Source organism: Mirounga angustirostris, unplaced genomic scaffold, assembly GCF_029215605.1.
Source record: "Mirounga angustirostris isolate CCGP_5_RB_7025 unplaced genomic scaffold, mMirAng1.0.hap1 SCAF_3, whole genome shotgun sequence".
Classification (NCBI taxonomy): domain Eukaryota; kingdom Metazoa; phylum Chordata; class Mammalia; order Carnivora; family Phocidae; genus Mirounga; species Mirounga angustirostris.
In genome coordinates this window covers 189,267,474-189,295,152 of record NW_026991711.1, presented here as the reverse complement: position 1 = coordinate 189,295,152, position 27,679 = coordinate 189,267,474, and the positions used below count along the sequence as shown (strand labels likewise).

General features: G+C 44.5%; 1 protein-coding gene across 1 annotated transcript in view; it reads right to left on the bottom strand.

The window, feature by feature from the left end:
• Positions 1-11,604: 11,604 nt before the first annotated feature.
• SPP2 (secreted phosphoprotein 2) overlaps positions 11,605-27,679 on the bottom strand; it is a 29,336-nt gene continuing 13,261 nt past the window's right edge. The window contains exons 6-8 of the mRNA XM_045867686.3: positions 23,610-23,664; positions 19,367-19,464; positions 11,605-12,760 (exon numbers count right to left, since the gene is read on the bottom strand). Coding sequence (XP_045723642.1) covers positions 19,394-19,464; positions 23,610-23,664 — 126 coding nt within the window. The 3' untranslated portion in view covers positions 11,605-12,760; positions 19,367-19,393. The remainder of the gene's footprint in view (positions 12,761-19,366; positions 19,465-23,609; positions 23,665-27,679) is intronic.

The window sequence follows — 27,679 nt, the reverse complement described above, 5'->3', positions numbered from 1 at the left end:
AGGCTGTAAGTCTGAAATTAATGTGTGTGCAAAGACATGCACTCGTTGAAACCTGAAAGGGGATCCTTCCTTACCTCTTCCCACCTTCTGGTGGTAGCTGCAGTCTTTGGTATTCCTGGGCTCACAGCTGCATTACTGCATTCTCTGTCTCCACCTACACGTGCCCTTCTCCGTGTGTCTGTCTGCACACGGCTATCTTCTTATAGGGACATCAGTCATACTGGACTCAGGGCCCACCCTACTCCAGGATGACCTCATCTCCATCACATCTACAATAACACTATTTACAAATACGTTGGAGGCACTAGGGTGCAGACCTCACATATCTTTTTTATATATAAATTCCACCCATAATATATGAAAGGTTGCTTTTAACTACATGATGCCATTTTCTGAATTAAACAAGCTTAATCTGACCACTATCTTTTTATAGAGAGTAAAAGTTTATATTATTCCTGATCCATTTTTGACTGATTAAATACAAAACAAAAAGTGAGAATTGTCAGGGACATCAATCACTTATAAAACCCAATGATGCACAACGTAGAATAAATACCCTGGCCAGATGACCTTTATAATATTTCCGGTTGACACAATTATTATTCAGCAGAGGAAACTGGCAGGGCATGAAAAGGATAACGTTTTGTTTCTACCACTGATGTGAGTAATAGGGCAGCTGGGAAGTTTATGGATCTGGAAGATCCAGTTTAAGAAGAAATACAATGTTTGATACAGTTTCCAAATGAGGGTTTTTATAATGGTAGCAAGATACCTTAGATAATGCTCCACAATCTCCTTTTATACTTCCTCCCTGGCAATGTGCCTTTTACATACTGGACACCCAACGTGTGTCCATGAACTAAAGGATCAGCATAACAAGACTGGGGGTGCAGAACAGTTTGGGCAGAAGATGTGCTCGGAGAGTGTTGTTGTCCTCATTCTCCTATGAGTGAGGGGAAGCCTGGGAACATGAAGTGTTTCAGGGTGTCATGGAAATGACCTGCATATGGCCATTTCCAGGTGTTAAAACCACATTTTCTGATTCAGGGTCTTGTACCTCTGTCCTTTAATATATTGCCTAGAACAACAACAAAAGGTGTGCTATTGGGAGGTTGAATCAGGAGTAAGGTAACATAAGCCACGAAGAGGAGAGGAACAAAGAAGAGAGTGTCTACACTTCTCTGAAAAAAGTCCAGGCTTGTGGGAGAGGGGCTGTCTGCAGCCCCTCTTCTCCTCCTCTTCCCTATAAGGCAAAGGCTAGAATGGGTATGTGTGCAAGATGTCCTGAGGAACCTGAAACCCTTTCTGAGCATTACAACAGCAACAGTCAGAAACACTCTAATCAAAAGGCAAGAACTAATTGGAGAACAGGAATCTTAATTAGCTTGCCCATCAATAACAAAACTCTAAAATGTTATTCATTAGGCAAGTACCTTGGTGCGTGAGTAAGGATTAAGAAAATTCTCAGTAAATTGGGTCATCAAGATATGGTCTCCCAGACAAGCACTGCTCCATTGACTTTATCTATTTTCTCTGATTATTAAAGACCCTCACCAGAAAAGCCCATTGATCCACCAAAGCATAACATTCCAAAAGCATGTGCAAGATCTGTTCAAGCTTATACAGGCTGCAGTCTGGTCATCAGGAGACTGGACCCTGGTGCTGGTCTTTGTGTAAGTAGCTGATGATCTTGGGCAAGCCCTGTAGCCATGGCCTAATGGGCTCTGGTATCTTGTGTAAAATGAGATGAGCCAAATGTGATAGTCTATCACACAACCCCCTGCCATAATGGCCCACCCAAAATGACTTGAATAATAAAGAATGGATCGGCTCTGGAAGTACAGGGATAGGATGGGCTTGGGGCTTCATTGAACCCACTGGCTCTGGCTCCAAGCCTCAGATTCTTACCTCTGCCTTCTGCCTTGCATCAGCTTCATCTTTGTAGAAGAAAGACCCATAAGGCAAGAAGCCATGAAGCCATACCCAGCAGCTTCTAGCACACTCCCCGTTGCCGGTCCCTGGCTGGAATGGATTCACATGCCCCTTTCTGGAGCAGTCACTGGGTGGAGTTGGCAGTCTGGCAGCCCGCTATGGTCACTCTGCCCCCGGCTTCCAGGGGCACAGAAGACCTCCGCACTTCTGCCACAAGTGTGCTCTGAAGCCCACCCAACTCCGAAGACTCAGCAAATTTTATGAAATGACGTGAACAAGCCAAAACTTAGAAAAACTAAGGAAACCAGATAGCAACGTAATATGAAGGAAAAACGATTTAGCTAAGTCAACCCAGAATTTTCTAGTGATACTGCACACAGCCTGAGGACCCATATCTATTAGCTCCCCGCGAACTTCAAAAGGGTGTTACATGCACACGTCCTCTTCCTCTGTGACGGCTTTACCACCACAGGCCTTTCCTCATGATGCATGTGTGGTTGCCTCTTCCTAAAGAGGCATTGGCAGAAGTTGCTAAGAGGAAGGTTGCATACTTTTTAGTGTGTGTGGCTGTGCATATGTGTTGTGTTTCTTTCTTTGAGTCAAGAAGGAGGATTGTCCGATAGTTATTGACCGAACAAATAAGGCATCTCATATTTAATTACACGAATCAGCTTCTTTCTGGGCTAAATTTTTAAGGTCATTTTCAGATTCCAGGTCAGAATTATGTGGACATATTTTGTAAGTTTATGGCAGGACACAGTCTCTTATAAACTTACAAATGAGACGCAATAGTTAGTTCGGTAATGATTCCGTGATTTATTTTACTGTCTCTAATTATAACCTTTCATGTCAAGATGGTAGTTTGTATAATAATAAAATGTTTCATTTAGCTGAAAAACCGAGGTAGGCTCCCAGAATCATCGCTTCTGTTTAATACAATCATGATCTTTTTGATAGTGATTTTGGCAAGAGCTTGACTTCAGGTATCACCTTTGAGCACATAGGACGGCTTGGTGTGGCTCAGATACGTTTGCTCCAATACTTAGCAATGAACGTGCCAATGTCCTTCAAATGGGCCTTTCAAACATTAGCAGGGGAGCAGAATCTTGGAATCTTCGAGTTTATTTAGCCCACCGCTCTCATTGCCCAGATACGCCACCAAGGTGAAGTGAAACTTACAAACATTCCCAAGGTAAAAATAATTTGATGTTAGCCAAATACAAGTAGAATCGCAGATCCTTTGACTCTAGATAAATACAGTTTTCAGTGGTTTTTCTATGCTGTCTTCCTCAGAACAATGGTGCCCACAGACCTCTTGGGCTAACGTTTTGTGCAGTAGCCAGTATGTTCATGTTATTCCAACATGGGGACTAAGGATCGTCCCCATGCCACTGTTATTCCGGCTGCTTAAGGATGACTGGCTAGAGCTAAGGATTTGCTTTAATTTGTTTTTATTTTTTAAAGATTTTATTTATTTATCTGAGAGAGAGAGCACGCATGAGTTGGGGGGGCAGGGGCAGAAGGAGACGGAGAAGCAGACTCCCCACTGACCCCAGGACCCCAGGATCACAACCTGAGCCAAAGGCAGATGCTTAACCAACAGAGCCACCCAGGTGCCCCAAGGGTTTGTTTTTAGAGTGGAGACCCAATAAAAGAAGAGGTCCAAAGAAGCACATTTTAAATACGTGTCTGGCACCAAGATGGAGGGACGTGAGCTGATGTTGACTAAAACATATCAGAGGGAAACCCGGACAGCTAAGTGTTATGTTACCTGGTCCTCAGAGAGTTATTTTTCATGCTCACAAGGACAGCATTTGTAAACATTGTCATACAGATGAGTCAAAGAGTTATTACATGTCTTATACCAACTAGTGTAAAATAGTATGTACAGAAATTACAGGCTTTGAGCGGTCAGCTTCTTGCAAGAGAGGTGCGTGTGAGTGGAGGGTGTGTGCTTTGACCACGCAGTTCTACTTCTGGGAGATCTTCCTGAGGACATCATCAGATACTCAAAATGCATGTTATGTTCAAGTGTATTTAATTCCTTGCTATTTAGTTAGTTCAATTTTAAAATATTTAATAATTTGCAATAGAAGATTGATTGGCTTCCTCAAATTATAGAATAATGTGCTGTCCTTAAAGATAATTCCCACAGTGTCTAGTAGCATGGGAAAAATGTTTACAATATAATTTGTGTTAGGATTCTAGGGCTGTCATAACAAATTACCATAAATGCGTGGCTCAAAACAACAGAGATTTCCTGACTCACACTCATGGAGGCTGGAAGTCTGAAACCAGGGTATCAGCCAAGGTGTCAGCAGGGCCATGCTCTGACCAAGTCTCCAGGGGAGAATGCTTCCTTGCCTCTTGTAGCTGCTGGTGGCTCCAGACATTCATGGTCTTGAAGCTACATGGCTCCCATCTCTGCCTCTGTCCTCACGTGGTTTTCACCCCTGTGTGTCTCTGTCATTGGATTTAGGACCTACCCTAAAATTAAGACGCTCTCACCTTGAGATCCTTAAATGAATTCTGTTGGCAAAGACCCTTTTTCCAAATTAGGTCACATTCATGGGTTCTGGGCAGACATGTCTTTTGGGGGAGGGAGAAGTTATGATTAAATCTATTATAATTAGTCAGAAAGGCAGTCTATAAACTTTATGCAGTCCTACCTCAACAGTGTACATATATATGGCCGGTAACACGATGTTAGGACTGGATTGGGGAACTAACACAAATGTGAAAAGACCCCGGGCGCCTGGGTGGCTCAGTCGTTAAGCGTCTGCCTTCGGCTCAGGTCATGATCCTGGAGTCCCTGGATCGAGTCCCGCATCGGGCTCCCTGCTCAGCAGGGAGTCTGCTTCTCCCTCTGACCCTCCCCCCCTCTCATGTGCTCTCTCTCATTCTTTCTCTCTCAAATAAATAAATAAAATCTTTAAAAAAAAAAAAAAAAAGACCCCGCCACTGCCCCCCTACGCAGAGTTAAGAGAATGAAGGAGTCCTGGAAGCTGGAAGTCCCCAGTCAAGGTGTTGGGGGGGTTGGTTCCTTCTGGAGGCTGTGAGGGAGGATCGGGTCCAGGCCTCTCTCCTAGCTCCTGGTTGTTCCGGCAATCCTTGTCTTTCCTTGGCTTGTAGGCAAAAACTCCTATGTCTGCTCCATTGTCATGTGGACTTCCTTCCTTTCTCTGTCTGTTTTCTCTTAGAAGGACACCAGTCACTGGCTTAGGGTCCATTTGAATCCAGGATGACCTCATCTTAACTAATTACATCCGCAAAGACCCTATTTCTAAATCAAGTCACACTCTGAGGTTCTGGATAGACATGAGTTTTGGGGGAACATTGGTGAACCCAGGTCAGCTGGCATGGGGTCATCTCGAGTCAGTCCAGCATGGGGGCCACGGATGGGCAAGGAGACCCGGAGAAGGAGGGTGAGGTGTGACGCGGGATGCCCTGGGGATGAGCGATGAGTCACAGGGACAATCTCGAGTGCAGCTCTGTCTGCTCCAGGCCCAGGCCAAAGGAACCCAGGAGAAAAAAAGAGCACTGGGCATCATTTCTAAAGAGCCCTGAGTGGAAAAACCAGACATACCATGAGCCAGGCCCCAGGGCAAAGCCACCCAGCCCCCAGAACTGTCCGGTTCCCCCACACACACTGCTTGCAGGGCAAGTGTAAGAACAGAAGACCATGCCTGTCCCCTTCCCCATTGCAGGCTCAGCCCCAGGCACCTCTGAGATGAGAGAGAAGGTGGCGATACCCGTCTTAGAGTCTTGACTGGATCATAGGACATGGGCTAACATATATATATTAGTATGTAATACGCGTTACATATTGTATGCAATGCATTTTCTTGAAAATGTGAGTTTTGCTGCCACAAAAACTCACTTTGAGAGTTGAGACTGGGATGTCCCTAACCTGACGTGTGCCTTGGAATGGGAAGCAGCAGAATTCCCACCCTCTGAGCCGCCAGGTGTTAAACTAGCTGATGACCCAGCAGACGCCGGTCCACTGGGGGGACATCGCAGGGAAACACATGACAAAGCAGAAAAGAAAGGAGAGGAAGGAAGGGTGGAAAGAGCAGGCAGCCTTGCACGTTGGCTTCAACCATGCAGAGCTGTCTTGGCGAAGCAGGAACAGCCCTGTGCTTCTGCTCACAGAAGGACACACGTTTCCCAATTTCATTGTGACCTAGTTCCCAGGGCTCACTCACCCCGCTCACCGAAGGCCAGGCCGGCAGAGCCCAGCTTAGCAAATCCTGCCACCTAGCGCCCTCCAGCTCCGAGCGCCCCAAAGCTGCTGGGAGTCAAGAAACAGCTCATTTTTCTTCCCCTCCCCCACTGTACCCACAAAGCCATTACCTCCACCACATCCGAGTTCAGAGAAAAATAAGGCTCAGATGTCTTATCTGCTCACTAATTTTGTTTTTTCTTCTGAGGGAGGTTTTGTTTGGCTTTTAGGAATGCCAGTTTTCTGTTGAGTGAAAGCCAAGGGAGTGTCTATTTGGATATCCAAAAAAAAGAATGCCAAGGTCATGGGCACAGCAAAACTGGGAATGAACCCGGCTCCTCATCTAATTTCATAAACTGGGAACTCCAGGCCTTCAGTCTAAAAAGAATTAAGTAGATGGGGCAATGGTGTGAGTGTTTAACAGAGAGCTTTAGGGTAAATTAATTCCCCACCTCCACCTGTTTGGAGTCCCCATGGCTGATGCAGAGAACCATGCTCCCTGGCTTGGCATATAGAGTTGCTTAATGCACATTTATCCGAGGGATAGGTGGGTCTGCAGAGTGGGCTTGCAATGGTTTTGTAAGAAGTTACACTGGCAATATCTGATGGCCAAAGTGGTCCATCAGGCCAACAGTTTGGCTGTCATTCTCTTTGCTTCCTATCTACTGAGAGAACTTCAAACCCACTGGTTAACTTTCTAAAGATTTATTTATTCTTTTTTTTTTAATTTTTTTAGGGAAGGGAGAACACAATTCAGAGAGCTGAGATGTAAGGCCTGGGTTTGCCTCTTACTAACAATAGGATAAGTTTTCTCTAAGCCATGCCTTCCTCATTGGTCAAATTACAGTTATAGTGGTAGGTATCCAATAGGGTTATTTTAAGAATTACATGATGGAATCCATGTAGAGTGCCTGCCTGGTCTGTGGTGTCCAATAAATGATAGCTATTTGGCTGTGTGATTTGGTTATTGTGGTAGGGTGAGTAATGGCCCCCTAAATGCGTCCACATCCTAATCCCTAGAGACTGTGAATGTGTTATCTTATGAGGTAACAGAGATCTTATTTAAGTTAAAGATCTTGAGATGAAGATATCCTGAAATATATGGGTGGACCCAATGAATCACGAGGTTCCTTGTAAGATGAATGCAGGGTGGTCACAGAAGAGCCCATGAATGATGGAAGTAAGAGGCTGGAGCTTTGTCCTTTGAAGATAGAGGAGGGGCTCTAAGCCAGGGAATGAGGAGGGCAACCTCTAGAAGCTGAAAAAGGCAAGGAAATGGATCCTCCCTGGAGACTCCAGAAAGAACACAACCCTGCTAAAAATACCTTTATTTTGCCCCAGGAGACCCCTTTTGAACTTCTAACCTTCAGAACTGTGAGATGATACATTTGTATTATTTTAAGTCACTAAAGTTTGTGCTTTAGCAGCAATAGGAAACGAATATAGTTATAAATAGCAAAATACTCCCAATGTGGCTGGTCTCATGACACTGGTTCAGAATCTTGTTATAAAAAGGATTCCCTCCCTGTCACCAGCCCAAGGATCCAATCAGGGTGAACATATTAGTGAGTAACATATTGATTGAAAAAGCTGACCATTAACTATGGTAATACAGTCAAATTCAAATTGTATTTTAGAAATGAGTAGACACCATTTGGAAAAAAAAATAGGCCTGTGCCCCAAACAAAACAAAACGATAAAAGACAGAGGGGAGAAAGCTCAGCTCATGTGAACACTGACTCAAGATATAATAGAAAATAAATGTTTGATACTCAGCCTAATTTGGCACATGGAAGGAGAATGGCTGAAGCAATCTACTACCAAGGCAAGAGAGCATGGGAACCAATACAGACATTGGGACCAACCTTACGCCGCATCAAACATGGAAAGGCCTGAGAACACCAGGAGGGAGAGAAGCAGACTGAGCTGGGCAAGGGAGAAATCAGCTCTGGGGGCCTGCCAGAGCCAATGCAGAAGGTCTAGCAACGTGGAGGATGGAGAGGAGACTGGAGTCAAAAGGGGGAAAGAAGACAGAAGAAATGTGGGGTTTGGACAAATGTGCAAACTCAAGCATGTGAATTTGAGAAAGCTGAGGGTCTCAGATCTGTGGCTTCTCTCATTGATCTCTTGCTGTTTCATGTAAATTCTATTGGCAAATCCATCAGAATGAGCAGCTTTGGATGGCTTCTCTCCTTCTGCTTATTGACGTCTCCAGGAGGATGGGTGCTTACAATTGGGAGTCCATTCCCAATTGTAGGGTGGCAGAGTGAGCCAATGGGTGGAATCAGGATTACAGCATCCATGACAGCTCAGAGATAGAGCAGAAACATCCTGCTGTTCTGTAGAAATGGCTCTAGCCAGGGAACATAGTGGGTGGAGGTTGTCACAGATTAAATCGGGGATTTGGTGTCTCAAAGTTCCCAGGGTGGGGTGGAAGTTTTAATCCCTCTGATGTGTCTAATTCTCTCGACCACCAATGCTCACCTGTCTGCATGGGACTCTGGCAGCCCCCTGTAGTTCACTGCCTGATCCCAGCTAGAGATGTCATATGCTGTGTGGACTAGGGGTCACAGATGCCACCATGGCAACTGGCTGGGCTACATTATTTGCCCTTGGGCAGTAACTAGGGCAACCATAAGAAACCATACAACTTAGTGAGGGTGTTGGGCTACCACTCTGGAGAAGTCTAACCAATCACTTCCAGAAAGACTCCAGGGAGCTTCAGCTCCCACCATGTTCTAGGCTCCCTATGTCCCAAGACCCACTCACCCCTACCCACCCAGCCCCTACACCTGCCCACTGCAGCTGCAGCCCCAGCTGAATCCCCTTTGGGCTTCTCCTCCTCTCCCCACTCACACTCATCCACAGTGGGCCCCACATACCCTCCTTAAAATCTACCATTCACATAAACAGAGCTCTTCACATAGGACAGTTGAGCGAGATGGAAAAATCCTCATTTCCCTTCCTTGGTACCACAAGAAGCACAAAGGTACCATAGCCTAGAGAAGGAGAAGACAGGTGTTGAGGAAAGACAACAGAGAAAAAAGGGGAGACGGTCCAGAAAACTCAGGGTTGATCAAGCTGAGCTTCATTTTAAAAGGCCGGAACATGGCTTCTGCAGTGCAGAGCATTCTGTAGAATGTTTCTTACTTTGTCACTGTCCTACATCTCCTGAGCCACTAATGCCTAATAGTCGCTGAAGAAATCAGGCCATGTGTTGCGAAATGTATATAAAATTAATCTTAGGATCAGAATTAAATCTCCTGCTGCAGTCTGGGAGGAAAATAATACAAAACAGAAGACCCACAAAACAGTTTGGGAAGTTGCCCCAAACTTGAAGAAGACACCAGCAAATTTTCAGGCTAAGGCAGCCCCAAAGGTAAGACCTGAGCATACAGCTTTCCTCTCACACGTCCCCTGGACGAGGGAAAAGGGGCATGGTGTGCAACAGGTTGGCGACAAGCCAAGCCACACCGAGACATTCCAGGACAGAAAATGAAAAAGAATGTTAAATGTTGGAACCCTGGGCGATTTTTCATCCAAACTGTGAAGGGACCAGGGAGGTAAATGCAGTCCCTCTGTAGAGGGGTGTGCATGTTCCCAGGGGCTCACAAGAATGCAACATTGTTATGCTTGTCCACACGGCTAATGATTCCCTAGCCAACAAGTCACCTCATACAGATTGGCTCCGGTCACACCTGCCTCTGGAAAGAGGCCAAAATTGTTCTGCAGCCAGCCTCAGAGTGGCACAATGACATTTTTAAGGAGAGGTTTGTCACTGTTTGTCTTGTACTGGGATTTCTATAGAAGTGGGAGCTGGGAGAGGACATGAGTGTGCTGATCAAAGGAAACCCATGAACTCTCTTTGGTCAACAGAAAATCACTCACCTGAATTCTGGCCTGAAGGAATTAGAAACAGCCCCAGTGGAGCATGTGCAGAGCTTGGGGGTCCTGCACTCGGTTTGTATTTTTGTAGTCTCTGCCGTTGCCAACGGTGGTTGAGCCCATTTCCCCTGCTAAGTGTGTCTCTCCCTGCTGGTCTGCTGACGCCCAGGGTACATCAGTGCTTGGAGAGGGCACGGGCTGAGTGAGAGCACGGTGCCTGTGCTCAATGAGGAGAACGGCACACACAATCCCCATGCACACATTTACAGAACAAATCAGACAGTTTCTCTACCAGATACATGACCCAGCAGACTCCCACCCCAGCCCCCGTGAGGGTTGCTAAGCAGGGATTGACCATTTCAGGCCGAGGTCTGTTTCTTACTCTTCTCTCCTTCCAGAAGACAGTGGAAGAAATGTGTTGGCAAAAATGTCTGGGGAAGGCAGATGACAGAAATATTTAAATTACTTAAATGTGGTTAATATACTGTTGTAACCACTAAAGAGGTCACACCTACCCTCCATGGATGTTCCTTTATTAGACCAGGGCACAGGGAGATGGTGAGCAGAGGGAGGGACCACATACAGGCTGTGCGGGGTTTCACAACACTGATACCCAAACCAGGTAAGACAGCGCAACAGCACAAAAAAGAGACTACAGATCACTCTCACGTATGAAAGGTGATACGAACATCCTCAGTGAAGCAGCTGGCATCCGGCAGCATATTTAAAGAATAGTAAACCACGGCCAAGTGGGGTTGTTCCAGGAATGCAAAGATGGTTCAATTTAGGCAATATATTAAAGTGATTCACCATGCTTTGTTAACAAAGAAGAAAGACAAATTCCAAATCTCCAACTTTAAATTCACAAAAGAAAAATTTCAAAAGATGTTTGAGAAAGCTCCATATACATTTATGTTCTAAACTCTTAACAGTGGAAGGATGGATGCAACCTGAATAGGATTGAAAATATAAATACCACTTACACCAGACCAGGAGGCAGCATGGCGCTTAAGGGTGCAACACTGAAATGCTTCTCAGGACGCTATCAAAGTGAGGACTAAGACAGGATCCTTATCACCGTAGTGTTGTGGTCTAACCCAGTTGGAATATACTCAAAGGAAGTAAGAAAAAGAAAGAAATGACCCTGAAAAATGACGAGGGGGATGCAAAATTAATATTATTAGCAAAAGTTATATGGTATACCTGAAATACTCTGGAATAGCAACTGAAAAACCTACTAAAAACAATATGAAAATTGTTGAAGATAGACTAAAAACTTAACATATATTAGTGAAGTTTATATTATAAGATAGAACAACAGAAGATCTCATTTATAATAACAAAAAGAAAATACCAGTAAACATTTTTTTACAAAATATGACAAACACATCTCTTATCACAAAAAAACCCTCTTAAACTCTATTAAGGGTCACATAAGTAGACTTCGGTAAGTGGAAACGTATGGCTTATTCTCACAGAATAAAACTCAGAAGTCGAAAGATGTCAAAAAACAAGCTACAAATTTGGTGTAATTGATTTCAGAGTCCAGACTGCTCATCATTACACCATGGAACCTTGGTGTAATTGATTTCAAATACCAACAGAATTTTTTTTCATGCCTTGACATGCTGATCTTAAAGTGGAAATAAAATAAGCATATGAGAATATCCAGGAAAAATAGAGAAGATGGGGGGCAAGGCACTTTCTAGCCTCAGCAGATGCTGAGAAGCTGTAGGAAGTGGGGCAGTTTGCTACGGGAGGAGGAGTAAGCAGTCCACTCCTTTTTATATATATATATTTTTATTTTTTTATTATGTTCAGTTAGCCATTGTATAGTACATCATTAGTTTTTGATGTAGTATTCAATAAATCATTAGTTGTGTATAACACCCAGTACTCATCACAAGTGCCCTCTTTAATACCCAGCACCCTGTAAATGAAGGTGCAAATAACCAATAACGTCTTTAGTGTATCATCCATTCAGGAAATAGTTTTCAGGAGCTTGTGACGTCTTCGTGGAAAGCCAGGGGGATCTGACAAGGGTTTCAGTCTTGCCGGAAAGGGACTGCATTGGATTTGTAGATTCTCACATCCTATAATCCTCCCAGGACCTGCTGCAGAAGGGCCAGGCTCCAAGAGCGTCCCCTAACTGAGGCATTTGCCAAGCGGCCTGGGAACACAGACCTCTGTCCTTGGGTACTTTCTTGGCAATATCTGTTTTGACAGAAAGCTGGCTTTGCTATATTGATGCCCTGGACTGAGAAGTCTAGAGAAAAAGAATCCACAGAGACATTTTGGTGATGGGGAGGCGACTGCCTTTCATCCCTAATTCACCAGATGATTTATTATTTTTTAATTAAAATAAGTCACAAAAGGAAAGACACTCTTGACACCAAGCTGTCTGGACTGATAGTCTTTTTAAAAATAAGGAATTTACAATCATTGCATGTTGATCTAAAACATGCATTTGACATCATTATGCTAAGCATGGCCACTTTGTGAGTTCTTAGCTCCTAAAATCCTTAGGTAATATTAATCTCCTCATGTCATTGCTTCTTATCTAAAAATTTGATAGTTATACCTTTTTTTTATTTAATCAGGCAATGAAAAAAGAGGAAGAGTAAAGCATTTATTAAGGACTGGAACCGATCAAAAGAAAAATCACACAATTCATAAAGTATCTTTCTTCACTGGCACTTCTATTCTTCCCGATGCATTTTGCTGTGAAAAGAGAGAGGGGGGCGATTAGACTCCATGGCATGCATTCCACATTCTTGCTATGGAGACACAGGACCCAGCACTCCTGGGTGTATTCAAAGGGAATCCAAGGGGGCACTAGAGTCTGGAGCAACTATGCGAAGTGGCCAGCTCCTTGAACAAAGAAAGGAGGTAAGAGATACCTGCAGGGGAAGGGGAGGTCGCCCCAGAAAGGAAACTCAAGTTTCAAAAAAGGAAGGGCCAGAGGGGCCCTGAGCCAAAGCTGCAGCCAGGAAAGACAGAGCCACCTGAGCTGGTAAAGGGGTAGACAGACCTCAGCTACGGCCATCTGTGGGTATGGGGCTGAAGATGGGAGTATTCATTCATTCATTTATTCATCCATTCATCTGTCCAATAAACATGTATGCATTAAGTATTGGGGATTATAAACATAAATAAGGTGTAGCCTCTATCAAAGGAAGGAAGGAAGGAAGGAAGGAAGGAAGGAAGGAAGGAAGGAAGGAAGGAAGGAAGGAAGGAAGGAAAGAAGTAGGGAGGGGGGAAGAAATCATCAACCATAAAGAAGCCATAAGAGACTAGAGTACAGTATGGTAAATGTAATTCCAGGGATACTCGCGTGCAGGAGATGCCGAGGAGAGGGGTTCCTGGAGAAGACATGTGAGCTAGACCCCGAGGACAAGCTGGGGTGGGGTGTTGGAGCACAGCAGCAGGGACCTGGGAAGGGAGGTCAGAGCCAGCCTGGGGGCCCGGGGCAACAATCAGCCATGTGACTCTCCACGTCAGGTGGAGGCAGAGAGAAGCAGGGGACGCAGACACAGACCACACCACCGTGCAGAGGGCCCGATTCCTCCACTAGAGAGTTTAGACCCCACTCCCAACCCCACCAGTGTTAACATCACTCTGATGACACGTGGAGGTGACCTTGAGGGGAGCAAGATGGGACCATCAGGAAGATGCTGACTACACCAGGCTAGCAAAGGGACAGAGCTGGGAAACTCTTCAGAGGAAGACAGCAGAATGCAGTGGCTGGGCAGATGAGGGCAGGGAGGAGGTCCGAGAGGATTCTGTTTCAGATCTGCGTGACCAGGAAGATGGGTTGGTTACAGGAGGAAGACTAATCCTGAAGGGAAGAATTCTGGTTTGAGCATGTGTCCGTATATCCAGATGGAGGCGTCTGGCATGCTGTTGGCTAGGGCAGACCATGGGAAAGGAGGGTGGAATGCCCTCCCCCCGACGGATGGGCATCAAAGTGCCAGGGGTGCCTGGGATCACTGGGAAAGAGAAGACCGTGAGTAGAGGAAGAGCCAAGGCTGGAGTTCCGGGGACCACCCCCATTTGGGGCGCAGGAGGAAGAAGAGAGATCCGTGCAGAACAGAGAGAAGACGTGGCTAGGAGGAGAGCCAGGAAAGAAGCACCAAATGCAGCCACAAAGTTCAGTGGGCAAAGGGGCTGGAGGCACCAGGAGGCGGATGGAGAGCAGGGCAGAACCAGTGGAGAGAGGTCCTGGGATGCAGCACTGCATGTTGCCAGCCAAGGTCAAACAAGGTGATGCTCTGCCTCCTTATTTCAGCTCATACTGTAAACAAGTGTCCTTCTTGCAGACCATTTAGGGCCATACTTTGGGCATCTTGGTGCTTTTTGTTGGTGATTTCGCTGTTCCCAGTGGCGCCTCCGCATGGTGCCGAGGTGGTGTCTAGGACTGTTAAGCACAGAAGGCTCTGGCGTGCCTCACGGGGAATACGTGTGTGTTCGAGGAGCGTGGTTCAGGCCTGAGGTATAGTGCTGTTGACCGTGAGTTTGATATGAACCAATAGTGGATGTTAAATAAGGTGCCTTTCAACAGAAACACACATAAAACAAGGTCGTGTGCTGACCTGTTGACAAAAGGTGACCAGAGGCTCACGGGAGCCTCACCCTTACTTCCCACAGGAGCAACGGCTCAGTATTCGCTAATTCGGTGTTGGCAGCAACTTTGCAGATCATAACTGCCAAGATATGAGAGTGAACTGTCCTTCCTCCTTCAGGTATGCTCAGTGAAGGAGCATCAGAGCGAAGTGTAAGTGGACAGAGTCCCACACGGCTGGCTTTCCACCTCCCGAGCACTGGCTGGACTTTTCTAGCTCAGACGTTGGGCGGCGGGGGGGGGGGGGGTCCTGGCTCTCCCAGTGAGGGGGGGCAGCCATGGGAGATCATGACAACAAGTTGTCATTCATGGGTCTGACACCCAAATATGGAAATCACTCAGCCAGCTCACTTAGGGGCCCACATTGTGGGGTCACCCCTCCTAGCTAGCTGATGATAGGTAGGTGTGTGTTAACGCTTCCAGGTAACTAGTCTTTGACTTCCAGCTGGCAGCTGCCTACCTAGCTTCACCCAACAGGTGACAGATATAAATAATCCTTGGGCTTTTGGGGTGCATGGGTGACTCAGTTCATTAAGCATCTGGCTTCAGCTCAGGTCTTGACCTCGGGGTCTTGAATCAAACACTGTGCTGGGGGCTCTGTGCTCAGTGGGGAGTCTGCTTGTCCCTCTCCCGCTGCCCCTCCCCCTCTCTCAAATAAATAAATAAAATCTTTAAAAAAAAAAAATAATCCTTGGGCTTTTGCCCCCTCCTGCTGTTTCTTAAACTTGGAGATACTGACATGAGGTAGAGTGTCACAGGGCAGGGAAAGAAAGACAGACAGATGTCTGTAGCTAAAATCCCAATCTTGGAGGCACCTGGGTGGCTCAGTCGGTTAAGTGCCTGCCTTCAGCTCAGGTTATGATCTCAGGGTCCCGGGATTAAGCCCCGTGTTGGGCTCCCTGATCAGCGGGGAGAATGCTTCTCCCTCTGCCCCTCACCCCACTCCTGCTCTCTCTCTCTCTCAAATAAACAAGTTTAAAAAAATCTTTAAAATCCCAATCTCAACACTGCCTCTGAGAACAAGAGCCTCTGATACCCCCGCTTCCTCATCTACAAAACAGAGAAATAATGACGAAACTTCACAGGAGTTGTTGCAAGATTTATAAAAGGCAGTGCACGGGATGGGTCCAAACACAGACCCAGGCACCCCTGAGAGTTCTGATCTTCCCTGGTGCAGGGCCCAGACACATTTGTTGAGCAAACTGACAAACTCGTGAGACTGACCCTTCTCAGCATGCAGCTGTCCACCTCAGGCCTCACTAGCAACAGCCTGCTTTGCTGCTCTGGGCAGAGTTTCAGGGGTCCACAGGAATGACACTGCAACGCAAAGGAAAACGCCTCACTCATGCCGCTGTGGTTTGGGTGCACTCTGTGTGGTTTGTGGTCGTCTGGCCACTGCATAATTAGAGAGTGTGAACTAGTCCAGCTATAAAGATCATGCAAGGGCTAGATGCTCAGATAGATCCCTTACAGCGTGAGAGTTGGGACCTGATCTTCATGGCCCCTGTGTTAGAGTAGCAGATAAGAAAATATTCCAAAGCTGGTGGGCCCTTCACTCCCCTACAAGATGGACTTTCAACGGAAAGACAGAGGGAGCAGATACTCTGCCTTGAGCCCATGAAATCAGAGCCTCTGATAATAGATTGTCTTTTGGCTTCAGGGTAGGGCATGAGGACTGCAGACAAGATTGGAGTCACATTCATATTTGTTTTGCCTTTCTCAAGAGAGTCCTTATCCTCCCCCAGCAGGAGGCTAGGCGGTGCTTGCTATTGGGAAAATGATAATGAAGACATTAGAAATAAAAAAAAAAAGAAAGAAAGAAAGAAAAAATTCCAAAGCTCGTGTTGAAATACTACCTTTCGCTATCTACTCCTATCTATGAAATGATTTTTTAGCAACCTGAAAGAATCCTAGAACAAGTGTTTATTAAATTACAAAAATACTTACTCAGCCCCCCTATTAAGCCAGGCTCTGAGGGTTCCGTGCTCCCTGAACCAAAGCTTCCGTCTTCGGGGAGCTCCCCCCCAGATAAATGTCATCCACAACTTGAACACAGTCATCCTGATTTGGGTCATGCATGTGTTTCTTCCTTCCTTCCTTCCAACCTGATTGAACCCTTATTATGTTCTAGACATTGTTCTTAACTTTATAGTAGTAAACTAAAATAATTAATAAGGATGACGAGGCCATGCATCCCCAAGGAGTTCACGGTCTAGCGGGAACAAAAACAAGTACGAAAATAATAATAAACCTTTGAAGGAAGTGAGCCGAGAGGCGAAGAGACTGGAGCACGATCTCCCAGCTCCTGGTGGCAGAGCAGGCCTGGAGCCAGGTCCTCTGACTCCAGTCCCTGTGCTGGCCTTCCCAGGCTCATTTTGGGATTCTAGGAAATTCGGAGCCCAGTGGGGAAATCTGAAGGTCGCAGGAGTGCAGGGACAGAACTGGGACTTAAGTCAAAGTCGATGTCCAGGTGAGGGTGGCTTTGTCGAGCCTTTCATGGGCACTGCCTTTAAAGACACAGTTGGTAAGCAATCAATTTTGTTATAGAAATCAAATCAATAATCTATATTGCAATCCATGTATGTGAATATGCCCAATATAATCATATTATAAATAAATGAAATACAGACAGTTCATTGAGAATTCTATTTTGCCCCTGAGGATGCTCTATAAAGCAAAAGGAAATGATTTAAATTTGTAAAAAAGGAATACGATGAGTCCATTTCTTCATAATGAGTAGCTTCTAGATCTCCATATGAAGCCGGTGTTTATTTTTAGGAGGCACATAGATTAAAAAGAAAACCTACCATTTGCATCTTTCATCCAATACAGCCTCGCTGGTAAATTTTCCTTCTATTTTTGTAAAATGACAGTTGACTTCTTTCAAATTCCAGTGGTTGAAAATTAATTATACTATGCTTAACTGATTTTTTTTTTTAATGACAGTCTCAGGAACCTAAAGTGAAGGATTCCGTCATCCACTCAAAAATAGTTGCCGAGTGTTTGCTGGGCGCCAGGCTCTGTGCAGGGCACTAGGTGATGGTAGCATGTGATGTGCCTGCGCCCTGCACATAGGGAGTCTGGTGCAGCCTGGTGGGACAGAGAGGAGATGAGCAACTGCAAGCTCTGTGATGAAGACAATGGGAAAGGGGTCAGAGTAGACCTCCCATGAGACCTGACTGGTGAGGAGAGATTAGCCAGGTGGCTCTTCCATGCAGAGGTCTCAGCAGGACAAGCTATGGGATCTCAGTACTGCTGGAGCTTAGGATCGAGGCAGAGCAGGAGAAGTGGGCAGGGGCCAGATCACCAAGGCCTTTGTGGGCCATGCTAAGGAGCTCAGACTTTATCCTGATGGTATACAGTGTTATGCAAACTAAAGTCTGTGAAGGCTCAAGCTTTGTTATTAACGTGGGGGGGGGGGGTAAAAATGAATGTGCATTGAATCGATGTCTATAATTGCATCTGAAGATTCTTTTCAAGTGTGCCCTTTCTACTTTCAAGTGTCCCCTTACTACTTGGGAACCTTTAGAAAGACTTAGTTACATCTGCTTCAATCCCTAGTAACTGGGAATTCATATACTCGGTGATACTCAGTGCAGGTTTGGTAAACCAGGGCTCAGTCTTCAGCTCCCCACCACACTAGGGGCATATAGACTGTTCTTCCTTTTGGCTTAGTGTCTGCCTTTTGCATACCTCTGCTTTATCCCCAAATGAAGCGAGCATTAGGGGGTTTATGTGGAAAGGATCAGAGACTCCTCTTGTGTTTCAAGATAAGCTTGAGGATAGCATGTAAGGTGGACAGCATGAGATCAGGACCTGGGGCAAGAATGTATGCACTGGTCAGTGGTGATGGTACTGAAATGATTGGCCAAAGCCAGAGAGAATGTGTGGCCAAGATCAATAAGACTGGACCCCCGTGGATGTGGGGAGAAGAGAAAGGGGAAAGAAGAGTCAATGATGCTCTCAAATTTTGAGCTTGAGTAAATTAGATGGATGGTGACTCCCTCAATTAAGAAAGGCAGTTGAAGAAGGGGCCGGGTGAGTTCCAGGCGGTCACAGGTACCCATAGCAACTGCATCCAGTGAGCCTGGATCTCAGGACAGAGCCTGGTAAGAGATGTGTGCTCGGAAATAATTGCAGATCATTGATGAAGTCGGGTAGGTGGAAGAGAAGACAGAGCAATCTGTGGAAGGAGGGGGTAGGCTAAGGACATAACACAAGTGGTCACCAGTATTTAAATTATTGATTGAGGAAAGGAAGGCAAATCTGATTTCATGGATCTGAGGCCTGAAAGTCCAGGGTGAAAAAAGTAGACCACGAATGGGAGGTGAGCAAGGTGGGGCAGCAGCCAAAGACCACGACTGTGTGGAGAAGCTCAGTGCACAAGGAGGGAGGGAGGGCAGTTGCTGGGATAGGGGAGCGTCAAAGGAGGGGCTGTTCTGTCTGTCTGTTTGCTCTTCAACTGGACACTTGATCATGTCACTGGTGACAAATACAAAAGCCACAGGAGAAAGCTCAAGGTGTGTGGGATGGGAGAGACGACTGAGGGACAGAGTCTGGGAGGAGACCAGGCAGTGGGAAGGTGAGCAAAGATGAGAGCTGAGTGGCAGAGTTAGACATTTGAGGGCATGAGGGCAGCAGTGTGAAGGCACTCACTCCAAGCAGCTTCTATTTTTAAGTACACATTTTTAATTGCATCCCCTTACCTTGAGGCCATTACTCAAAGCCAGCATTTATTCTTGAAGTCTGCGCCACTTGTTCGGGTCCCCTCGATTCCCAGGAGGGAAGATCCCTCTCAGGCTCTCTACAGATGAAAGGACATATAGGTTCTGTCATTCACACCAAGGTCTGAGACAATGTGGACCCCGCAACTATGAACAGTGGGAAGAGGTGTGACTAGCATAACCAGACCCACACTGATGAGAGATGCCCAAGAACAGGACAGTTCTGTCTTCCTTACCTGGCTCTTCCTCACCCTCCCCTGTGTGATGTCACAGCTGAACCCATGCTTATTTCTCTCCATGTGTGATCTGTCCCAGCCACAACTATAAGCCTCGAGAGCAGGGACTGTCATATTTGCCTTTCAGTCCTCCATGAGACCTGCCCAGTGCTTGTGACACACATTTGGTGAAATAAATTAAATTGTTGTCTTCGAAGAAGTCTCTGAGATGGCTGCATAGCTGCATCCATGATGTTCCCAAGGCCCAAAATGTTTTTAAAATTCAGCTCTGGAATTACCTTCTGAGCCATATAAAAAGGATCAGTCACATTAATTTATATCCATAAAATATTTTTGGTCCCAAATGGCATTTTCCCAATGCAGTAGCCAGCCTCCAAGATGGCCTCCTGTATTCACACTCAGGTATTCCCCTCCCACACTGGACCAGAGCTGGTCTGTGTGACTAATAAAATACATAGTAGGGATAATACACAAATTCCAAAATTAGGTAACAAAAGACTGTGTCTTCTGTCTTGGGTGCTCTGTGTCTTGCTCATTCCCTCTCCCTCTCTCTCTCTTTCTCTCTCTCATCATTGTCTCTGGGGGAAGCCAACTGTCATGTTTTGAAGACATTCAGACAACCCTATGGAAAGGCCCACAGGGGGTGGAACTGAAGCCCTCAGTCCGAGAGCCCATGAAGAGCTGAGGCCTGCCAACAAACATGAATGATCTTGGAAGTGGATCTTTCAGACCCAGTCAAGCCTTCAAATGAGATCGCAGCCCCAGACAACATCTTATCTGCAACGTTTTTAGAGACTGAGTCAAAACCACTCGGTTAAGCTGCCTGTGGGTTCCTGACCTTCAGAAACTGTAATATAGCAAATGTTCGTTATTCTAAACTGCTAAGTTTGGGGATAATTCACACATAGCAATATACAACTAATGCACCCAAGTTGGTTGTTAATTTGATTAATCACATTTATTTTGGCTATTTCCAAAATCAAATCCAAGGAAAAATATTTTCCACCACTACAGTGATTCAAAAGAATGGGCCATAGATTCTGAAGGCAATGCCAAAAAAGAAATATTCAAAAATGTCCCCATCAATGGTCACACTGTTTGAATAACTGTATCTTCTCCCAAAGCGACAACTCAGAGGGTGTCTAAAATCTTTTTGTTTTAAATCAAGCCTCAGGGGGCACCTGGGTGGCTCAGTCAGTTAAGCATCTGACTCTTGGTTTCGGCTCAGGTCACAATCTCAGGGTGGTGAGATCCAGCCCCACATCAGACTCTGGGCTCAGCTCAGAGTCTGCTTGGGATTCTCTCTCCACCCCTCCTCCCTGCTCTTGATATCTCTCTCTCTCTCTCTCATAAATAAATAAATAAAATCTTATAAAAAATAAGTTAAAAAAAATAAAAAATAAATCAAGCCTCAGATTATAAGCCCCAGCACTTCAAATAAATTATAGTATGCCTAGTGAGGATCAAACATTGAGCTCAATGAAATATTAATATCTGTGTTATTCATTTTAATGAGGAACTCCAAAATAGGGTGAAATTCACAACTCTTCGGGAAGACGGCATTGCAAAAAACAAAAGCTGGAGTGTGTGACAGGTCTGTATCAAAGTCCTATCTCTGCCACTCACAACCTGGATCCAAGTCCCATGTTGGCCGTGTAGCCTTGGACACACTACAGATACTCACTAAGCCTCAGTTTGCTCATTTACAAAATGGGAAGGAACACAGTGCTGCCTCACAGGATGGTTGTGAAGAGAAAGCTGTGTCAAGCAATTAGCAGAGTTAAGTGTCTTGTGTATGATATAAACACCAAGAGTTATTGTTCATTTCTTCTATAGAAGCAGGTCATAGGACACGTGGTTCACAGATCTATGCTGAAAATTAAATGAGAGGGAAACTGATCTGTAAAAGGGAGGAACTATATTACCTCTAACTTCACTTGCTGGTCCCAAAGTACCGTTGAGGGTGGAGGGCAACGAGGGGTTCAAGAGAGTTTGAGCTTTTTCAGAAAATGCCCCAAAGTGAGGCAGGAGGAAAGGTCAACGCTGATATCCTGAACCAGATTTGCTATTTTGATTCCTGCTAACGTTTAAGTGAGTTGTGATGCCTCAAGTTTACCGTTTCAGTGATTTGCAAAGCAAGTTTATGCAGTACTGTTCTCTTCATTTTCATTTAAAATAGTTCGTATTTCAGGGGTTAATCTACTATGAAATCGTTTCAGCAGACTCTGGTTTGATCCGAAAGCGTCTGTTGGTGTCGTATGGAAGAAAGTAGGACTATTTACCAAGTGACCGCTCATACAATTCACTTCTGGATTTATCAGAACTGAAACCTGTAATATAGGAACAGTCATAAGGCAAGGCCCTTCTCTCCACTCCAGAATGTTCCGTGATCTTATTATTGATGCCCCCAATATACCTCTTAAGCAAGGAAGCAATGGAAGATCACCAAACAGTTTTGCTGCCATCAGCACCAATAGGGAAAAACCTCAGGAAAGTAAAAATGTCTCCTAACCCAATCCCACTTCAAATGAGAGGCCACACAACAAGGAAAGAAAGGAGGGCCCCCTCTCCCCCAAACCAGCCACTTAAAGCAATGGTTAGCTCTCATCACATGGCTGGAAGATAACAGAATTCAACCTCAATCACTAGATGAGCTTTCGTCTAGACAGTCCAGCCACACGTTATTGCACACCTGGGCCCTGTAAGTTGGGCTGTGCACCCAGGATGAAACAAGCATGTTCGAGTTAGGGGACCCTCTCAAGATGTAATCCAACATCCACCCTGTTTATTTGACACATGGGGCCATCAGATGGAATCATGTATGGAAAATCTCTGTATAAATATAAAGGGATACCTAAATGATAAGTTGTATCTTTGTTGCCTAATGGAAAGAAAGGAACAAAAACAAATAATCCAGTCAAGAAATGAGCAGAGGACATGAACTGACTCTTCTCCAAAGAAGACATACAAATGGCCAACAGACACATGAAAATATGCTCCACATCACTTGTCATCAGGGAAATACAAATCAAAACCACAATGAGATACCACCTCACACCAGTTAGAATGGCTAAAATTAATAAGACAGGGAAAAACAAATGTTGGCTTGGATGTGGAGAAAGGGGAATCCCCTTACATTGTTGGTGGGAATGCAAGCTGGTGCAGCCACTCTGGAAAACAGTATGGAGGTTCCTCAAAAAGTTGAAAATAGAGCTACCATATGACCCAGCAATTGCACTACTGGGTATTTACCTCAAAGATACAGATGTAGTGAAAAGAAGGGGCACATGCACCCCAATGTTCATAGCAGCAATGTCCACAATAGCCAAACTGTGGAAGGAGCCGAGATGCCCTTCAACAAATGAATGGATAAAGAAGATGTGGTTCAAATATACAATGGAATATTACTCAGCCATCAGAAAGGATGAATACCCACAATTTGCATCAACTTGGATGGAACTGGAGGGGATTATGCTAAGCGAAATAAGTCAATCAGAGAAAGACAATTATCATATGGTTTCATTCATATGTGGAATATAAGAAATAGCGCAGAGGATCATACAGGAAGAGAGGGAAAACTGAATGGGAAGTCATCAGAGGGAGACAAGCCATGAGAGACTCTTGACTCTGGGAAACAAACTGAGGGTTGTGGAAGGGGAGGTGGGTGGGGGGATGGGGTAACTGGGTGATGGGCATTAAGGAGGGCACGTGATGTGATGAGCACTGAGTATTATACACAACTAATGAATGATTGAACACTACATCAAAAACTAATGATGTACTATATGTTGGCTAATTGAAATTTTTTTTAAAAAGGTCAAAAAAAAAGAAAGGAACAAAAATAAAAGAAAATGTTTATTTTCTGGAATTAGTATAATGTTCAAAAGTTATGTATCGATGTTTCCAGTTTTAAATGACTCACTAACAGAGCTTTAATATGAAGTTGTTTCAAGAAAAAAAATCATTAAAAAGAACAGATCTCAACTTACCAAGTGGGTAGTTGTTTCTCCATCTAGAGGATCCCAATATGTCCCCCAAAAACATCTAAATCAATGTAGGCATCGGGATATATCAACACATGAAAGAAAGAAGGAGACACTGTAAAATATGCAAATATTATCTGGAGGACTCTGATGCATTACATAATTCATTGTTAATGAAATAAGGCAACATATTTTATTAAATAATTTTACATGGAGTCAAACGTGTGTCTAAGAAAGCACATGGAAAGAGTAACTTACATGAAGTTTAAATTGCCTAAAAAGTTTTCCACTGGACTCAGAATGTGCTCCCAAATATTAGGGACCAGAAAGATGGAACCTTTTATGTGGACTTGCAAATAGACTGCATTTAGATCAGATGTGGAGGTTTCCTGTCTATGAAGTTCCCATAATGTGTTCAGTTTGGAAAAGGCTTGCACAAGTAGTCTTCAGGAAGCCACTGAAAGCCATAACAACATAAGTCCACACAAAAACTCGCACGTGAATGCTCACTGCATCATTATTTGTAATAGCCAAAAAGTTGAAGGAACCCAAATGTTGATCAACTGATGAATGGATAGATCAAACATAGTATATCCGTACAAACACTAAAGAGGAACAAAGTTCCAATACATCCTACAACAGGTATGAACATGATACTCAGTGAGATAAGCCAGTCACAAAAGGATACCTAATTCCATTTATATCGAAATGGCCAGAATAGGCAAATCTGTAGAGCCAGACAGTAGATGAGTGGTTGCTGGGGGCTGGAGGAATGAGGAACACACAATGGGGGCTCTTGGGGGTGAGGTGTCTTTTCGAGGAGATGAAAACGTTCTGGATTTAGATAGTGGTGACCATTGTACCACCTTATGAATATACTAAAAACCACTGAACTGGACACATTGTAAGGGTGAGTTATATACTATGTGGATTATGACCCAATAAAGGTGTAATTTATAAAAGGTGGCGGGGGGAAGGGGGATCACATGACCAAAGCCAGGCCAACGGGAATCATGTCAAGAGGCATCTCCAGTAGAGCAAGAGAGAAATGCTCCCTTTTCCTCCTAAGTTTAAAGGATCTGAATCTGGAGTACATTGTGACCCTGCTTCCTGCTACAAGGAGAAAGTTCATCTGCAGTAAGAGAGGGAGAGGAGAAGGGGGTGGGGTGGGGCAGGGCAGAGGGGGAGGGGGAGGGAGGGGGACAGAGGGGGAGAAATAAATGTGGCACAGGTGGTGTTGAACGCTCCTAAATTAACTGGTCCTTGAGGCCAACTCTTTCCAGTCCTTTCTGGGAACGTGATCCAGGGACTTACCCCACTGGAGCTTAGGCGACTTGCAGTTGAATTTCTATCATTGGAAATGGAACGCAGTAAGTAAATCAAATGCCTGTCACCTCCCCTTCCCTGAGCTCAGAATTCCGTATTAGTTCTGCTTCCTCTTTCTCCCTTTGGACTGTTTCTAGGTCTCTTTGCTAAAGCCTTAGCCAGATCTCATCCCATCTACTCGAAACCAGGGTTTGTCAAAAGTCAAGTTCACTCGTCAACCTATAGGTGTTAGCATCACACTCTGGATGGGGATGAAACGACAAAGTGTTTGGCTGCGTGCTCCTGTCCTGTCCAGAGCCCTTTAGCCTCTATTTCACTTTCAAAAATAACACATATAGTGGAAACTACCCTCAACACAGATATGTATTTGGTTAAGGAGAGAAGGATATTAGCAAATTTAGAAACTTTTTTCCTCAAATTTCCTTACAGCTTTTATCCTTTTAAATATCATGTAAAGGGGAGCGCCTGGGTGGCTCAGTTGTTAAGCGTCTGCCTTTGGCTCAGGTCATGATCCCGGGGTCCTGGGATCGAGCCCCGCATCGGGCTCCCTGCTCGGCGGGAGGCCTGCTTCTCCCACTCCCACTCCCCCTTCTTGTGTTCCCTCTCTCGCTGTCTCTCTGTCAAATAAATAAATAAAATCTTTAAATAAATAAATAAATAAATAAAAATAAAAATCATGTAGGGAAAAATCCAAACTTCGTATATGCAGCAATTTCTCGCATTATATCCTTAGGAGATACTTCCCATTTGATCGAAGTCCTTATTCTTCATATTTTGGATTTTTAGTCTTATTCTCCATGGCTTACACCTTTCTTCACATTAAGTTCCTTTCCCTGGAAATTTTTCTAGAACCTACATATGTTTTTCAAATGATCTTCATTTTCACTACTCCAGGATTTTTTTTTTTATTTCTTCCATTTCCTACTTCCAACAATGATTTACTTGTTTGATGACTAAATTCATCCTAGTCTATTCTCTTTTATGTTTGTAATATCACTGCTTATTTCACTGAAAATGGTTAACAGCTGTTTTCTTTTCTTTTTTTTTTTTTCTGTTTCGTATAAGAAATTTATGTCAGAGTTTCCAGGAATTACTTGAAATCTCCATCTGCTTTCTTCTTCTTCCTTTGAATTACAGCATTCTTTAATTTAAGGAATTCTTTTTTTTTAATTTGCTTGTAATTCTTTACAATTTCCTAATCTTTGAGGAACATCCACCTGAGAGTTTATTTTAAAATATTGTTTGTTTCAAGGGCCAATTTAACTTAATGTCAGACTCTTCTTACAAAATTCGGATTGGAAGAAAAGTGCATAGTCCTCACTAAGCAATGAGAAAGTTGCAACAGATTTGTGGGCTATGCGATCAGAATCAACTTCCCAAATCAGAGATGGAAGAGGGGTTAAATGGGGGGAGGGCAGTTACTGAATTCAGTTCAATGTGTTAAAGGTTATAGAATGAACTAGAATCCACTTCTCAACACTCACTACTAACTCCTGGCACTGGCTAGTGTTCCCTCACCTGTCCTTCCAGCTTCCTAGAGCCCTCTCCTGCTCTTATCCAATAGGCCTATTGCCATTAGAATGAAGCCAGAGATCCTAGACATGACCCCTGAGGTCCATCCTGACGTCCTCTCCAGATCAACCTTTATGCCTCTGTCCCATATTTTGCTCATTGCGGTCATAATGATTTCTGTCCGTTCCAACCCAACCAGCTTCTCATGCATCAGTGAATTCTTTCATGATCCCCTTGTGTTTAGAGTCACTCTTCCTCCCTCCCCTGCATACCTGTCCTCTTTGTCCTGATGGAAGTTCTTGATGTGAACATCAGGTCCCCCAGGGAAACTCTCCTGCACCCAGATGAGATTCTGTCCTCTTGACATGTGCCCCACATGCTGGCCTGGTAGTCAGGATCACTCTTGCTGAATGGACCCCCCACTAGTCTACAAATTCCTCGGGAGCTAGGATTGCTTGTCTCACCCCTCACTGTCTCCCTGGCTGTTCCCATATAAGCCACAAAATCAATATGAACAAAATGTTTGTGAAACACTGTGCTTGGTACTTGTCATTTCTGGATTAGCCAGGCCATGAGCGTGTGAAACACACCTGACTTCCTAGATGCTTCAGTGGAGTCTAGAAAAGGAGGCCCTTCGTACTTGCCCTAACACCCAGGAACTAGATCCTGAAACCATGGCTCCATGGAAAGCCCAGAAACCACCTGTGGATTGATCCTCAAAGGTGCCAGTGTGCACGAGATCAATCAAACACTTCTGTGGAGAAGGTCCTAGCACCTGGACTTAGTCGTCCTGCACCTGTCAAACTGTCCCCTGTCATGGGAGCTCCTAGCCATTAGCTTCCTCATGTCCTACCCTACAATGGACTTCCACGTGAAATATTTAAGGTGTGAGTATATTCATAATATAAGAACATTAATTTTTATATAGAATTATTGAAGGTGAATTTCCTTTACTCTTTTAACGTAATTTTTGCCTACAGAATGAAATCTTGAAAAACTGAATAAAAATCTGAGTAGAGAAAGATTGTCATTGGACAGATCCAGCTGTAGCATGGTAGAAATATTTTAAAATACCAGTCAAAAATGTTATCTCATCTTGAATAAATAATGTAACAATTATGTTTTTATGCCTAGTTGGAGTCAAGAGGTTTCCTCCTCATATCATATTCTTGACCCTCTCTTCCTACGTTCAACAAGCATTTACTGAACATTTACCCTGTATCAAACATTGTCCTAGA